This window comes from Molossus molossus, unplaced genomic scaffold, assembly GCF_014108415.1.
Source record: "Molossus molossus isolate mMolMol1 unplaced genomic scaffold, mMolMol1.p scaffold_m16_p_13, whole genome shotgun sequence".
NCBI lineage: Eukaryota > Metazoa > Chordata > Mammalia > Chiroptera > Molossidae > Molossus > Molossus molossus.
The window spans coordinates 12,445,439-12,462,763 of NW_023425348.1; the positions used below are offsets into that span (position 1 = coordinate 12,445,439).

At 52.4% G+C, this 17,325-nt stretch overlaps 1 protein-coding gene across 2 annotated transcripts in view; it reads left to right on the plus strand.

Moving 5' to 3' along the window:
* Positions 1 to 11,176: 11,176 nt before the first annotated feature.
* Positions 11,177 to 17,325, plus strand: part of CBL (Cbl proto-oncogene) — a 99,453-nt gene continuing 93,304 nt past the window's right edge. For both annotated transcript variants that reach the window (XM_036259274.1, XM_036259275.1), the window contains exon 1: positions 11,177 to 11,365. In XM_036259274.1, the coding sequence (XP_036115167.1) occupies positions 11,177 to 11,365 (189 nt within the window). The remainder of the gene's footprint in view (positions 11,366 to 17,325) is intronic.

Consider the following 17,325-nt stretch of genomic DNA (forward strand, 5'->3'; position numbering starts at 1 on the left):
CCAGTGAGTGAACTGTTCCCCTGAGTTCTCTGAGCCCCTCTATCAAATGACGGGGTCGTGGGGCCCTCGGAGGTGTACCAGGTGCTCAGAAGCATAGGTGACAGCCTGTGGTCAGCGTCTGGCGGGACTGAGTCTTTAACCTGTGGCGTCTCCGGGTAGATGGTGTCGGAATTGAGTTGAACTGTCGGACACCGGACTGGTGGCTACAGAAAAGCTGGAGAATTTCTACATTTGGTCCCCAGGAGTGAAGTGTACTGAGAGTGTTTTCACAGGAGGGAGAAACACACTATCCCTCCTCAGGCGGGCTGTAGGCCCCTAGGGTTGCAGCCCTCTCTCTGGACGTTGGCCCAGGTGTGACTCCAGGACTCTGGGAGGGGGGGTGAGGGTCTGGAGACCAGCTACACCATCCCTCTGTGAGCACCTTCGGGTCATGGGGCTGGAGCTTGGTCACTGTCGGATTGTATACAAATGGTCTTTCCCTACCAATCCGGCTCCTGTGTTTGTGCGGGTGGGGGCAGGAGGCTGTTGTTCGAAGGGACAACAAGGACCCCAGGGTCAAGGGGTGGGACCCAGTTTCTATAGAAGGAGGGTTAGGACCTGGTCAAATTTCTCTCCCATCATTCAGTCTTCAGGGCCAGCCCAGAACCAAGATGGTCCCAGGAGAGGCACTCATCCGACACCTGCATCAAGACAGCCTTATTGCTGACCCTCAGAGCGCCCCCAGCCGCCCGGGCCCAGGGGGCTGAGTCCAGACTGGCGGAGCTGCTCCCCGTGCCTGGCGCAGCCTCAGCTCTGCTCCATCCCGCGGCTGCCCGCTTAGCCAAGACGCCGTCCAGGCCGCCCTGCAGACACCGAGCTTCAGGCTTCCAGAGGGGAGGGGTGGTGAGGGGTACCCCAGGTGGGCCTATAAGCTTTCCTTTCTTTCTTTTTGGTTAATCTTCTCCCAAGAATATTTTTTTTATTGGTTTTGTTTAGACAGAGTGGAAGAGAGAGAGAGAGAGAGAGAGAGAGAGAGAGAGAGAGAGAAACATTGATGTGAGACACATCAATTGGTTGCTTCCCGACCAGGGCCAGGGATGAAACCTGCAACCCTGGTGCATACCCTTGACTGGGAATCGAACCTGCAGCCTTTTGGTCCATGGGCCAATGCTCTAACTGTTGAGCCAAACAGACCAGAGCCGCCAATGTTTTCTTTTTTAAATCCTCACCTGAGGATATTTTTCCATTCATCTTCAGAGAGACTGGAAGGGAGGGAGGGAGAGAGAAACATTGATATGACAGACACACATCAACTACTGGCCTCCCATGTGACCCTGACCAGGGCCAGGGATTGAACCGCAACTGAAGTACGTGCCCTTGACCGAAAATGAACTTGAGACTTTTTGGTCCACAGTCCAATGCTCTAACTGCTGAACCAAACTGGTCAGAGAGCCAATGTTTTCTTAAAGTTCTTATTCTTAAAAAAAAAAAAAAAAAAAAAATGTTTTAATTGCTGTTTCAGAGAGAGAGGAAGGGAGAGAGAGATAGAAACATTGATTGGGCGCCTCCTGCACGCCCCCTACTGGGGATCGAGCCCACAATTCCGCATGTGCCTTGACCGGGAATCAAACCGGGACCTCAGTCCATGGGACTGATGCTCAACCACTGAGCCACACCGGCCGGGCTTAAAGTTCTTACTCTTAGTGGATGGGAGTGGTTGCATCCCCTCAAGACAGAGCAGGGTTCGCGGTGGAGATGCTGCTTCTCCTTCCTCCTGGTCCGTCATTGGCACACTAGCTGGCGTTTGTGGGGTGGGGGGTGCTGGTGCTGGGCTTGAGGGTGGCACTTACATGTGCCCCGTTCCTCGTATGTGGCTTCTGTGTCTGCCATGTGGGTCTGAAGCCGAGCCAGAGCCTGGTCCCGCTCTCTGAGGACCAGCTCTGCCTCTCCCCGGGCAGCCTCAGCCCCCCTCTGACACGTCTCTGGGGCAGAGGATGGAAGAGGACTGGATGGTGTTGCTCTATCCTTGAGTAGCCTCCAACGGCACCCAAAAAGTGGGACTTCAGTGAGATCATTCCAGACTCCCCCAGAGTCATCAACTTTCCTGTAGTCCCTAGAGAGAGCTGAATTTCCATGAAGGGTTGATGGAGACAGTAGAGGGCTTGGGACAAGAAATCTGGGTCCCAGATCGGGTTGGCACTACCTAGGAACAGTGGGTGATCTCTCTGTGAGCCTCAGTTTCTCCGCCTGAGAACGCCACATACTTCCTAGGCTCGCTGTGAGCCATGTCGATGTGATAATGTGTGGGAAGCTCCCAGTATCCAGGAGGTGCTCAATAAATATTGATTTTATTTAAATTTGAGCCCGGCCGGTATGGATGGCTCAGCGGTTGAGCATTGACCCGTGCCCCAAGAGGTCACGGGTTCGATTCCCAGTCAGGGCACATGCCCAGGTTGTGGGCCCGATCCCCAGTGGGGGGCGTGCAGGAGGCGGCCAGTCTCTCTCATTGATGTTTTTATCTCTCTCTCCCTCTCCCTTCCTCTCTCTCTAAAATCAATAAAGGAAAAAAAATTTAAAAAAAAGGAAAGACACGGCAGTGGTGTGGAGGAAGAACTGGGTTTGGAGAGACCGTCGAAAGGGGGAAATGAGATGAGAGAGTTATGTCTTTTTTTTTTATCCTCACCTGAGGACATTTTTTTTCCTTTTGTTCAGATAGAGTGGGAGGGAGGGAGAGAGAAAGAGAAACATCGACGTGAAAGGGACACACCGAGTGGCTGCCACCCGCAGGACCCAACCAGGGCCGGGGACAAACTGCAACCAAGGCACGTGCCCTTAGCGTGAACCGAACCCGGGTCTCTCTGGACCGCAGGCCGACGCTCTAACTGCTGAGCCAAACCGGCCAGGGGGAGAAGCACCTCCTCAGTGATGCTTTGAGAGGAAGGGCTTGGGGGGTGGGGACCCTCCCAGCTGCTCCCGAAGGCCCCTGGCTTCCCCCTCCAGCTGCCTGCTGCGGGTGCCCCTCCCTCCTGCAGGGCCTGGCTCCGCCCACTCACCTCTGTGGTTGGAGCCAGCGCACCGGTGGCGTCGGGGAGGAAGGAAGGGCAGTTGTGGGTGTGAATGGCTCTCTTGGTTCAGGGGGACAAGACCATGAAGGCCATCTTGGTTGTCGTGGTGACGCTGAGAAACCGAGAGACCCTGAAAACCCGAGGACCACCGCTAGGAAACCAAGACCCTCCCCCAGGGCCTCAGGATGGGGACTGTGGCCTTCTCCCTGCTCCCTCCCATGGGACGGCCGAGATTCGGCTCGGGCTGCACTGTGCGACCCACAAAGCATCCACAAGGCATCATCAGGCATCCCGAAGGCCCCTGCCCGGAATTCCAGGGCCTGTCTTCTCCAGGTTCCTGCCTGATCGATCGGGGAGCCGCTGACGGCAGATGGACGTCCCCCTTGTTTCCCTGGCCCCCTTGGGTGTCCTCCTCCAGCCCGTCCCCTGCCCAGCTGCGTGACCGGCCACATACCCGCGCATATGGCCCTCCCTTCACTGCGGGCCCCTCCAGTTCAGCCTCCAGCCTTTGCAGCCTCAGCTTCAGCCGGTCTTCAGAAGCCTTGGCGCCCCCCCCCACCCCCTCTGCAGAGCTGTGACCCGCGCCAGAGCTCCCGGGACAGGCAGGGGCCTCGCTGAGCGGCCTCCATGGGCCTGAGGGACTCTGCGCACCTCCGGACACCTGGCTTCGTCTCTCTCCTTCTCCTTTGGTCCGCCCCCCACCCCCAAGCCCTGAGGATGCAGAAGTGCCCCACTGGCCCACTTGCCTCGCCCCCAGAGCTCCCACCCTTCTCGCCCAAGGGTCTGGAAGCAAGTCCTTCTCCAGCACTGCCAGCCTGCGGGTGGGTGCAGCCCCAGGACTGCCCTGGCAGGTTGGCAGAGCCTCCGCTCATCGCGATCTCGGCCTCTTTGCTCCCCTTTCTGACCTGGGCTTTCTTCCCGCGGGGGACCTGGGGACCGCTCGAGGGGGGGCCTCTGACGGCAGCATCTAATGGGCTCACCTGTCCTTACTGCCCAGCACAAATATGTGTGATGGATACATGGAAGGCATGGAGCCCAGGGGCTGGGGGGTGCCAGTTCTCCCACTTTCCTAGCTTCGTGGCACCTGGACGCCAGGACATGGAGGGGGAGAGTCAAGAAAGCTCCATCTCGCCCTGGCCGGTTTGGCTCAGCGGTTAGAGCGTCGGCCTGCGGTCCTGAGAGACCTAGGTTCGGTTCCCGCTAAGGGCGCGTACCTCGGTTGCAGTTTGTCCCCGGCCCTGGTCGGTTGTGCGGGTGGCAGCCACTCGATGTGTCCCTTTCACATCGATGTTTCTCTCTCTCTCTCTCTGTTCCTCTCTCTCCCTCCCACTCTACCTGAACAAAAAATGGAAAAATTTCCTCGGGTGAGGATGAAAAAAAAACGAAAAAAAAAAAAAAAAAAAAAAAGAAAGCTCCATCTTGACTATGGACAACACTATGGTGTCACCTCAAAAAGTTAAAAATTGAACTGCCATTTGACCCAGTGACCCCACTTCTAGGAATTTACCCTAAGAAGCCTGGAATACCAATCAGAAAGAATATATGCACCCCTATAATCATAGCAGCACTATTTACACTCGCTAGGATCTGGAAACAGCCCAAGTGTCCATCGATCAATGGATGAGTGGATAAAAAGCTGTGGTACATGTACACAATGGAGTACTACGCAGCTGTAAGAAAGAAAGATCTCTTATCCTTTCAGACGACACGGAGGGACCTGGAGAGTATTATCTAAGTGAAACAAACCAATCAGAGAAAGACAATTATCACATGATCTCACTTATTTGTGGAACATAATGAACAAAACAAACCAATGAACAAAATGAACCCAGAGGCAGAGAAGTAGGGTACAGACTGCCAAACCTCAGAAGAGGGGGCGAGAGGGGAGGGAAGAGATAAACCACAGAACTTATATGCATGTTTGTGTAACCAGGGACATAGACAACAATGCTGGGGACAGGGCAGTGGGGGTGGGGGGGGGGGAGGGTGTCAATGGGGGAAAGAGGAGAAACATCTGTAACAAAAATAAATTAATAAAAAAATTAGAAAAAAAAAATAAAGGAATCTCCATCTTGTCATGCAGAGGGCTGAGCTCTCTGGAGCACCCTTGCTTGGTCTGCGAGCAGAGCACAGAGAAGCGGGGTCACCCACATCCGTCCATCCTGACCTGCATTCTCTTCCGTCTTCTGTGCCCCCACTTTCTCCTTTGGTCTTCGGTGGCGTCTCCTTGCCGTCCTGGGGGAAGAAGGGGACCTGTATTGAGGTCTGGACATGGGGGTGCTTTCCTGATCCCTAGATTGAACCAGGACTCCCAGGAGAGTTAGAGTTCTAGTCTCCAAATCTGTCTCTTATACTTCCCAGAAGCTTCCATTCTTGGTCTCCTTGGAACCTTGGGCAAGACTGAAGTTAGTGGGGAGGAAGGAACCGTCTCTCTCTGCAACTCAAGCTCTGTGTACAGAAACCACTCCGCTTAATTCTCTTTCGGAGAAAATAAATCTCATACCTGGTCCCTTCCCTTTTCCCATTATCCTGACCCTGCCTCTTCTTACCTATAAGCCCCTCTGTTGCCTCTGTTACGTTTCCCTGTGGAGTGACCCACTCGTGGGGAAGGGCAGGGAAAAGACCCAACCAGCTCGGAGCCTGTGGAGATGTGGTTCTGGGAGCCAATCAGGGTGGCTCATTTCCTTCAGGGGCAGGACCGAGGACTGGAAGGTTGGGTTTCCTGAGACTACTTGTTGTCCAGGCAACTGGGAAACATCAAGTTCACCAGCAGGTGGAATGGACCAAATACAAAGCTTAAAATGCCAAGGTCCCAGAGGGCTAATTCTCTCCTTATCCCCAAATCCAAGTGCAGTTTGAGAAGAAAGGGCTTTGGAGCCCATTAGCCATGACTCACTTCCACGGAGCTGCCTGCAGTTGGGAGACTTACAAAGGGCAGGTTTACGCGTTTGAAATTACGCTGCTGTGTAGAGACAGGGAGCAGGACTGGTGGGCCCTGGCTGGTGTGCCCAGTGGTTAGAGCACTGGCCTGCGGACCAAAGGGTCTTGGATTCGACTCCCAGTCAAGGGCATGTACCCGGGTTGCAGGTTCAATCCGGGGCCCTGGTCAGGGTACCTGCAAGAGGCAAGCAGATGTGATTCTCTCACATCAATGTTCCTCTCCCTCCCACTCTGTCTAAAAATCAATAGGGATGAGGGTTAACAAAAACAAAAGGACTGATGGTAGCCATTTGGGGCAATTTACATCCCGAGGTCTCAGCAGCAACAGGACATTATTAGGCCTAGAATGGAAGATCCCCTCGGGGAAGGCATTCTGTGGGGGGTGAGGGAAAGAAAAGCAGAAGGTAGCTGAGAGTTTCCCCCTTCAGAGAAAGGAGACACAGAGGTAGACTCATGGGCTTCAGGTGCTGACCTGCAGGGACCCCAAAGTAGACGAGGGCATTGGTGAGAGACAGGAGCTGTGAGTTCTAGTCTCCCCTTTGGATATGGAAATTTGGGTGAACCATTTAACTTTGCTCAGCCTCAGTTTCCTTGTCTCTAAATGTTTGATTTTGTAAATCTTGCAAGGCTTGGGTTTTAACTGGGTATTTACAGGGCCATCTCCTCTCATGGGGACTTCATTTATTGCCTCTCTCTGCCCATTCCCTTCTGGGGTTGATTTTCACACAGGTGCTGAGAAACTATTTTGGCTCTGGGCAGTATTGAGTTGGTTGGGGCTCCCTCTAGTGGAGTTGCTTGACCTTCTCCGGAGTGTCCTAAATTTTTCTATTTACATTATTTATTATTAAAACATTTTTTTTCTTTATTGATTTTAGAGAGACAGGAAGGGACAGGGAGAGAGAGAGAGAAACAGCGACGGGAGGGAACATCGATTTGCCACTTCCTGCACGCCCCCCCTGGGGATCGGGCCCACAACCTGGGCATGTGCCCTGATCAGGAATCGAACCAGCGACCTCTTGGTGCAGGGTCGATGCTCAACAACTGAACCACACCAGTCGGGGTATTTAAATTATTAATGGGGCAATGTGGGAGATGCTTCCTTATCGGGGATTCCTCCTAGCATTTTGCTAGGGTGACGAGTGGTAGGAAGAACACATTTGAGGAAGGGGGTATGGAGGATGACTTACCCTGTTGGGCAGCTCCCAACCTCCCTCCAGTCTGGCGCTGGGGAATCTTATAATCTGTCTCCCACCTGGATCTCTGGGCACCTTACTCACTAGAATGAATCCAGTAGAAACTTCAGGGCTCTTTCTCTTGTAGATTAAGGGAACTTCAGACTCTTTAGCTATTTCTTTCTATCTCTGTCCCCTTCAACGTTTTCGGTCAATTGCCTATCGTCAGGAGCAGATCTGAAGATATAGCCAGGACATCTGAGAGTTGTTCACAACAAACCCTTCCTTTGGAGAGCAGGCAGATTCAAGCAGAGGCTGATTCATGCTGACTTGTCACCTTCATGACTGCAGGGCACATCTCTGGCCCTGTGGGCATTTGACAGAGTAAAGAGAACTAGTCTTGTCCTTCCAGGTGCTTGCGGATCCTGTAGCTCAGGGTCAGATAGCCTTGTGCCCACTTCCCAAACATGGAGAACACCTTTCTTTCTTTTTTTATCCTCACCTGAGGACAGTTTTGCATTTATCTTCAGACAGAGCAGGAGGGAGAGAGGGAGGGAGGGAGGGAGGGGGAGAGAGAGAGAGAGAGAGAGAAACATAGATGTGAAAGGGACACATCGACTAGTTGCCACCCACACGGTCCCAACCAGGGCCGGGGACAAACTGCAACTGAGGTACATGCCCTTAGCGGGAACCGAACCCGGGTCTCTCTGGTCTGCGGGCCAATGCGCTAACCGCTGAGAAAACCAGCCAGGGCAGAACACTTTTCTTTTAATCCTGAAGCATATGTTTTGTTTATTCTCCCCCCAGAACCCTCTCTTCCTGCTTAGGAACACAGTGGAGGTTCCTGTCCCACAGTGGAGGTTCCTGTCCCACAGTGGAGGTTCCTGTCCCCCAGCAGAGGTTCCTGTCCCACAGTGGAGGTTCCTGTTCCACAGTAGAGGTTCCTGTTCCACAGTAGAGGTTCCTTCTCCTCACTAGAAGCCAGTTCAGGGACGTTTCCCGTGGAATGTTAGTGTCTCCATCATGCTGATGTGTGGAATGACATATTGAGGGCAGAGATCACAGAATACAAACAACATATCATGCCTCAGAAGAGCATTTGCTTTCCAAATATGTTCAGTCAACCGACTTTCAGGTGCAGAAGGAGGATGTGGTTTGGGGTGAAGGTGAAATAGCATAAGAAAAGTGCCACATGTCACGTGACATGATACAACCTGCGTTGTAGCTTTAGAATAACTCAGGAATGAGAATGGCATTGTGATCAACGATCCCATCCCATCTCCAGTACGCTTTGAAAGCAAGCCGAGTAAAACTTGTGAAAAGGGTCAATCTTTCCTCTTTAAAATTTTGATTAAAGGTTTTATTGATTTTATTTATTATTTTTTTCCTCACCTGAGGATATTTTTCTATTTTTTGTTCAGATAGAGTGGGAGGGAGAGAGAGAGAGAGAGAGAGAGAGAGAGAGAGAGAGAGAAACAAACCGGCCAGGGTGGTTTTATTGATTTTAGAGAGAGAAGAAAGGAGATGGAGAAAGAGAGAAAAACGTCGATGTGAGAAAGAAACATCCATCGGTTGCCTCCACCTCGACCTGGGATCGAACTCACAATCTGGGCATATGCTCCTACTGGGAATCAAACCCGAGACCTCTTGGTGTACAGAACAACTCTCCAACCAATGGAGTCGCACCAGCCAGGGCTAATCTTTCCTTCTTTTTTATTAATTCAATTTAGAAGTGAAAATAGGAAAGATCATTTGAGCATAACTCTGTCTTCCTTTGAGTAGGAACACATCTGGGAGTTTTGAAGAGATACAGAGAAGGGTCACTATGCTTTATTCAGGTGTGAGAGAGATGTCATCGTGTATTAAAAGAAATACCGCTTACTGCGGCAGAAACAACGCGCAGATTATACCTCTGTACAAACCGTGCTAAAAACACAAACTGGAAGCCTTTAACCAAGCCAGAGATGTGCAGGTGACCTAAGCTCAGCTTTAGATGTTAATTTCTTTAAAAAATTATTTTCTATCGAATGTATTGGGGCTACATTCCTTAATTAAATTATATAGGCTTCAAGGGTTAATTTCTATTATTATTATTATTTTTATCCTCACCCGAGGACATTTTTCCATTTTTTGTTCAGGTAGAGTGGGAGGGAGAGAGAGGGAACAGAGAGAGAGAGAGAAACATCGATGTGAAAGGGACACATCGAGTGGCTGCCACCCGCACGACCAACCAGGGCCGGGGACAAACTGCAACCGAGGTACGTGCCCTTAACGGGAACCGAACCCGGGTCTCTCCAGACCGCAGGCCGATGCTCTAACCGCTGAGCCAAATCGGCCAGGGCAAGGGTTAATTTCTTACCTGTAGTCCATTAAATCTAGGATTTGACGATGAGAGGGCAAAATTACCTTTGTGTATCCACTGTGGATGATGGTGGTAGGTGTACGAAACAAACGGTTATGAAAATTCAGAGGCGGGAAGGATTATTTCTTGCTGGAGTGTCTGGGGAGGGCACTATTTGAGTTTATTTGTGAAGAATTGACTGGATTTTAGTAGCACACCTTAGAGCAGAAGGAATGCTCTGAGTAATGCTTATGAAAAAAAAAAGAAGAAAAGAGAAAAAGAATTGTGGTATTTTGTGACTTGGTGAGTCACCCAGCACAGGATATATGCATGGGAATAGTATAAAGCGGCAAGGTAATTTGGAGCTAGATCATGACTCTTAACTTCATTCAGGAAGAACGGGGAGCATGTCAAGTCTTTTTGTGATGCTGTCAGAACTGTGCTTTAGGATGACCAGGCTGGTGACAGGATGGGCTGGAGGCAGCAGGACAATTAGGGAGGACATGGTCTCCATAGGCCCGGGAGAGAAAAGCGAGGCCTGCGACAAGCGGGTGGCACTAGGGACTTTCATTTTGACCATTATCTCAGGGCGTTGCCTAGATTCCCCCTCGGGAGAGCGTCCTAACTTTCCAGGTGGGAACTAATGAGAGGAAATGCTACTGGTCGGAAATCAGAATGTTGACTTTGCAATCAACCCTCGATAAAGGCCTCGGAGTTGCCCAACCAGGACATCTGGCTGCAGGGCTCTGGAGCGCAGACACTGTTCCCCTCTGGCAGGCGTGTCCGATAAGCCCAAGTCCCCGATGAGCCAACGGTTTTGCGGCGCAGTCAGGAAGGGGTCCCCGGGGGAGCTGGGGCCGTGTTGGCACACCCGGCCCGCAAGTTCCCGAAGCCGAGGCCCGGCCTGGGCCAACGAGGCGGGGCACTTCCTTCTTGGGGAGGGAAGTTCCTTTTTCGAAGTCCTTCCAGCGGAGCGCGTAGACCAGAGAAGTGGAAGTGGCCGGGACTGCACGGGCGCCTCCCCGGCCGCGGCTCAGCTGCTCCTGCGGGCGGGCCCGGCGCGCCGAGCAGGCGCATCTGAACCACCTACGGGGGCGGGTGTTTCGTTTTCCGGGGTCGAGGGGCTCGCGGGGCCGCGGCAGCTCGCGCCTGCGGGCGCCCGCCTGGGGTCTCGGCGTGTCCAGATCCGCAGCGCTCCCGGGGCGTCCTCGGCCGGGCCGGGCGAGCTGCAACCGCCTGGAGCGGGAAGGGGCGGCCGTCGTCCCGCGCCGTCCCCACGGGCGCCGCAGACCCGACGCCGGCTCGCGCCCCGTCCCCGCGTCCCCACCGCCGCGCGCGCCCGCCCGCCGGCAGCGCCCACGGAACATGGAGGCCCGCTCGCGCCCAGCGCGCAGGCGCGCCCAGGCCCCGCCCCCTCGCCGGCTCCCAGCCGCGGCCCCGCCCGCTCCGCCCCGAGGGTCGGGCTGCTGGAGGCGGCGCGGAAACTTGGCCCGGCGCTGCGGGGGCTGCTGTGCCTGGCGGGGGCTGCTCCCCCATAGGCATGAGGACCCCGCGCCGCCAGCTCGCGGCCGCCGCCGCCCGGCGCGCTCCCTGCGCCCGCCGCGCCGGCGAGGCCCCTCCCGCGCGCCCGCCGCTCCCTCGCCCGCTGCCGGCGCCGGCGCCGCCGCGGGCCCCCGGCCATGGCTGGCAACGTGAAGAAGAGCTCGGGGGCCGGGGCCGGCGGCGGCTCGGGGGGCTCGGGCGCGGGCGGCCTGATCGGGCTCATGAAGGACGCCTTCCAGCCGCACCACCACCACCACCTCAGCCCGCACCCGCCGGGCGCCGTGGACAAGAAGATGGTGGAGAAGTGCTGGAAGCTCATGGACAAGGTGCGGGCCTGCGGCGCGGTGGGCGCGGGCGCGGGGGAGGGGCCGTGTCCGCGCCGCGGCCTGGCCGCGGGGTCGTGGGGGCGGGGAGCGGCCGGGCCGCGGCGGCGGCGGCGGCGGCGGCGGTGGGGGAAGGGCCGCCTGTCGGGTGGGGGCCGCGGCGGTGGTGCGCTCGGGGCGGCGAGACAAAGGGGGCCGGGGCGGCGGTAGCCGGGGCGCCTCCCGGGCGGAAGTGCGGCGGGCGCGGGCGCGGGGTCCGGCGCCGCAGGGCGTGGGGATGCGGGTCCCGGAGTTGTCCCGGGAGACGGAGGCGGGGACGAGGCCGTGCGCGAGGGACCGGCCGGCGCTGCTATTGGGCGCGGGGCGCGCGGGGCGCGCGGGCTGGCGGGGCTCGGACCCCGAGAGCGGGGGTCGGGACCGCCGCGCCGGCCGATCGCGCCGGAGCCGTCGGCGGGCGGCCCTGCCTCCGGAGGTGCGGCGCCTCGGGGCGGGGATGCGCGAGGGCGGGGCTCGCGGCTCCGCAGCCGGCGGCCCGGTGTGGCCCCCGGAGCGGTGCCGTCCGCCGGCGCAGAGGGGCACTGATTGAGCCCGGGGCCGGGGGGCCGGGGCGCCGGGGGGCCGGAGGGCCGGGGCGCCGGCGAGCGAGCAGCCCGCGTCGACTTGAGAACTTCCTCCTCGCACCCCCTGCGGTCGCCGGTTCTGCTTCGGGTAACGGGCCGGCTCCTTCCTGCTGGGCCTGGCTCGGAGCTTGTTCGATGCGCTCCTTCGACTGCCCATTTAAAAAAAACAAACCAACATTAAAGCAAGTTTGGAGACAAGAACGTCATTGCCTCGAGCCACGTTTTGAGTTGCGCAGTTGGCCGGGCTTGACTTCCTGGGGGTCGTGGCTGGGGACACAGTCGTGCGCCCCGAGCACTGCAGACCGCCCCGAAGCAGCCTGACAGTTCCTTCCGGAGCACCCCGGGCACTGGCTCCTTGCATTTCTCGCATTACGAATTCGGCACGTACTTTTGTGACATTTACCCCGGGAATGGAGAGTGAGAGCAGGACCCGGCCTGTTGTAAGGGGGAGGGTGTCGTTTCCCCGGGAAAGTCGGTGGTTCTCTGGTCCAGGCTTCCTCTTCTGACAAGTTCTGCGTGGATTGTTTGGGATGAGAAACGACTAATAAAAAATGATGATGAAGCAACTTGGCGGATATAAACGTGCGATTTAGACGCCTCACACGTCCTGGGTGTGAATGAACAGCCCTGTAGAGCATACCAGTGGTTTCGGGGCCCCCTTTTCTCATGGGAAATTATTGATATCGTAATTCGTGATGGAAGCATTCGGATGTTGATTATATTGGTGGTGGTGTACCCATGGCATTATATTAGAAATTGGGATGAAACTATTACAGAAAGTTAGGCACGTAAAGGGAACTTGAAATGCATTGACATCTTAAAAACAATATAGAATGTGTTCAAAATCTGACATTTGTGGGTTTGCAGCCTCGGGATTTACAGTTAGGACTAAAATGGTTCTTTAGGGATAGAAAAAATGTGTCTATTTCTAATTGGTTTCTGATATCAGGCATGTGTATGCAGTGTATCAGAATTGGATTGATTAGAGACCTCTCCTTAAAAATAGTAAACTTTGGCCCTGGCCAGTTTGGCTCAGCGGTTAGAGCGTCCGCCCATGAACCAATGAGACCTGGGTTTGATTCCTGCCAAGGGCACTTGCCTTGGTTGCAGTTAGTCTTGGGCCCTGGTTGGGGTCATGCGGGGGTGGCCAGTCGATGTGTCTCTTTCCTAATCTGCCTAAAGATAAATGGAAAAATGTCCTCGAGTGAGGATAAAATAATAATAATAATCATAATAAACTTAGGTCAAACTTTTGAGTCTCTGTAAGGTAGTCCAAATAAGATTGCTCCTTTCATCTAACCCCTTCATGTATTTAAAGTAAGTGTGTTAAATTTTCATTTCTTTTGCAGAATGTTTAATTATTTGGGGAGAATAAAGAGGACTCAGTTTTGAGTAAAAACTATTTTCAGGTGTTGATAGGTTAAAGGAAAGACGGTCTCTAGCTTTTCCATTTTAGCATAGAGACGGGTTTTATTCTTGTGCTGCTTGTCTTGGAAGATGATTTTTATATTTTATTTTTTTATCCTCACCCAAGGTCACTTTTGCATTTATCTTCAGATAGAGCAAAAGGGAGAGAGGGGGGAAGCAAGAGAGAGAAACGTCAGTGTTAGAGAGACATATTGACTGGCTGCCACCTACACGGCCCCTTTGGGGCCGGGGACAAATTGCATCCGAGGTGCGTGCCCTTAGTGGGAACTGAACCTGGGACTCTGGTCCGTGGGCGACGCTCTAACCACTGACCCAAACTGGCCAGGGCTTGGAAGATGATTTTTTAGTCCTCTCTGTGGTCTGTGGTCTATATCACATATCACTGGTTGTGCTGAAATGAAAACAGTTCTTGCTGATGTATTAGACTGATAGGTTCATACACTTTCCAGAATTTCTGATGACTTCTGCAGTGTGGTTAGGTCACACAGTCTCATGTACTCTTGATGTTTTGTGCATAGATGTGTTTTATCACTAGTTTCATTGTTGAAAGTCTTAAAAAAAATTTTTTTTCTTTATTGATTTTAGAGAGAGAGGGAAAGGGACAGATAGAAACATCGATTGGCTGCCTCCTGCATCCCCCCCACTGGGGACCGGGCCCACAACCCAGGCATGTGCCCTGACCGGGAATCGAACCGGCCTGGGTCGAGGCTCAGCCACTGAGCCACACCAGCCAGGCAATTGTTGAAAGTCTTTTTTTTTTTTTTTTTTATCCTCACCCGAGGACATTTTTTCTATTTTTTGTTCAGATAGAGTGTGGGAGGGGGAGAGAGAGAGAGAGAAACATCGACGTGAAAGGGACACATCGAGTGGCTGCCACCCGCACGACCAACCAGGGCCGGGGGCAAACTGCAACCAAGGTACGTGCCCTTAGCGGGAACCGAACCCGGGTCTCTCAGGACCGCAGGCCGACGCTCTAACCGCTGAGCCAAACCGGCCAGGGCCAATTGTTGAAAGTCTTAAGTGTGACTTCATGTGATGTGTTGGTGAAGAACTTACTGTCAGATCCATAAATGTTTCACACAATTACTGAATTTAGTTCTGTGTCACCATCTCATACCTGTTTTATCCTTGTTGAAGCTAGATGAATATTATTCCAGCCCATTATTAATCAGTTTATTGATTTAGCACTGATAGTTTTTAGTCTCTGCTCCTCCTGCAATATTGGATGTGTACATTTGGAAAAGTTGGCATAAGTCGTGGGTTCTGGTCCACGTAGGCCCGATTCACTAATTCATTCATTGGCTCAGTTTACTAATCCATTGTGGGACTTCAACCGGTTGGAAAAATGCTTGTGCTCCAGTGTTTGCTACTAAACAAAAGACATGCTCAGCCTCTAATGGTTTTTCTAACCAACCGGTATATTGTGTAATGCTTGTGTAAACACTTGGTGTGAAGAAAGTGGCTAGTAAAGAGACTACTGAGCAGGGGAATGGAGAGACAAAGCATATACATTTCCTTAAATGTAAATTTAGACATGTTAAGGTATTTAGTTTAGTGAGACTCAAAATTCCATTATGAAATCGAGTAGGAGGCGGCAAACTTTTCTGCTGAGGGACAGAGAGTAAATATTCTAGGCGTTGCTTTCCACGTACTCGGTCCCATATTCTTTGTTGTTCTTTTTTACCACACTTTAAGAATGTAAAAGCCATTCTTAGCTCACAGGTGTGCAAGAAAGGCTGTAGGCTGTAGTTTGCCCACTTCTGAAGCAGAGCATCCCGCTGGCAGAATTTAGGGCTGTACTGTTTTTATTTTAAATTAGCCCACATCATTAAAACATTAAGGTGTTGATTAAAAAAAAAAAGGATGTAATTTATTGGAAAATGCTCCCCCTTAAAGCATGAGTTAGAAAAAGCGTTTTCAGCTTCAGATTTTGAAAAAAACCCAAGCCTGCGTCTCCCGGGTGAGTGGTGGAAGGACATCTCTAAAATGTTTTAATTATTGTCATATGCATCATTTTAGTCAGTTGAATAAGTGAAACAATCAACTCAAATGACATCGCTTGAAACTTAAGTTAAAAATTGTGCAGGGAGACGATTAGCCCCGCAAGCGGCACACCCAGAGGGAGGTCTTGGCAGCACCACGTTCTCCTGGGGCGAATTTTGCTTTGTGGGGTCAGCTCTTGCACAGCAGCTCATACACTGTGGTTGGGGCCAAGCAGCACAGTCAGTCAGGCTGAAGGTCAACCCCACCCAAGGAAGGACAGACAGCAGTGAAGACAAGTACAGTAGGAGGGCTCACATAACCCACACAGGGATGCTTCTGGAGCACCCATTCTAAGTGATCAGAGAAACTGCACCACTGCACCCCACAGGACACCTGCTACATAAGGCCACCCTACCAAGACTAGGGTATGTAGCAGATTGACCTAATACACAGAAACAAATGCACAGAGGCAGCCAAAATGGGGAGACAAACATATTCCAAATGAGAAAACAGGAGAAATCCCCAGAAAAAGAACTAACTAAATGAAATGGAAGTAAGCAATCTACCAGATACAGAGTTCCAAACGATGGTTATAAGGGTGCCCAAGGAAGTTAGGGGAAGAGTGGATGAACTCAGTGAGAACTTAAAGAGATACTAAGCATAAAAAAGGACCAGTCAGAAATAAATACAGCCCTGGCCAGTTTGGCTCAGTGGTTGGAGTGTCAGCCTGCGGACCAGAGAGTCCCGGGTTTGGTTCCCGCTAGGGGCACGTACCAAAAAAAAAAAAAAAAAAAGAAAGATGAATACAATATCTGAAATGAAGGATACACTAGAAAGCCCTGGCCGTGTGGTTCAGTTGGTTGGAGCATTGTCCCGTACACCAAAAATGGTTGCAGGTTTGATTCCTGATCAGGGCATATACCTAGATTGAGACTTTGATCTCCGTTGGGGAGTGTACAGGAGGCAACATTGATGTTTCTCACATCATTGTTTCTCTCTTTCTCCCCCTCCCCCCTCCTCTCTAAATTCAATAAACATATCCTTGGGTGAGGATAAAAAACAAAACAAAACACAACAATACACTAGAAGGACTCAAAGGCAGATTTGATGAAGCAGAGGATCGAATCAGCAATTTGTAAGACAAGGTAGCAGAAAACACCCAATCAGAACAGCGAAAAGAAAAGAGAATTTTAAAAAATGAGGAACAGCCCTGACCAGTTTGGCTCAGAGGTTAGAGCATTGGCCTGTGGTCCGGAGAGACCCAGGTTTGGTTCCCACTTTGGGCACGCACCTCGGTTGCAGTTTGTCCCCGGCCTTGGTTGGATCATGCGGGTGGCAACCACTCGATGTGTCCCTTTCACGTCAATGTTTCTCTCTTTTTCTCTCCCCCCCATTCTATCTGAACAAAAAATGGAAAAATATCCTCGGGTGAGGATTAAAAAAAAAAAAAAGAGGAACATTTCAGGGAGTCTGGGACAACGTGAAGCACAACAACATCCTCATCATAGGGGCACCAGAATGAGGAGGGAGAGAACAAGGGATTGATAGCCTATCTGAAGAATAATGACTGAAAACTTTCCTACCCTGATGAAGGAAGAAGACTCACAAGTCCAGGAACAAGATAAACAGAGTCCCAAACAAGATAAACCCAAAGAAGGTCCACAGCAAGGCACATCATAATTAAAATGTAAAAGGTTAGCCCTGGCCAGTTTGGCTCAGTGGTTGGAGCATCGGCCTGTGGACCAGAGAATCCTGGGTTCGGTTCCTGCTAGGGGCACGTATCCAAAAAAAATGCAAAAGGTTAAAGACAAAGAGCAAATCTTAAAAGCAGCTAGAAGGTTACCTACAAGGGAGCTCTCCTAAAACTGTCAGCTGATTTCTTTTTTTTTAATTTTTCTTTTCTTTATTGATTTTTAGAGAGAGGGGAACAGA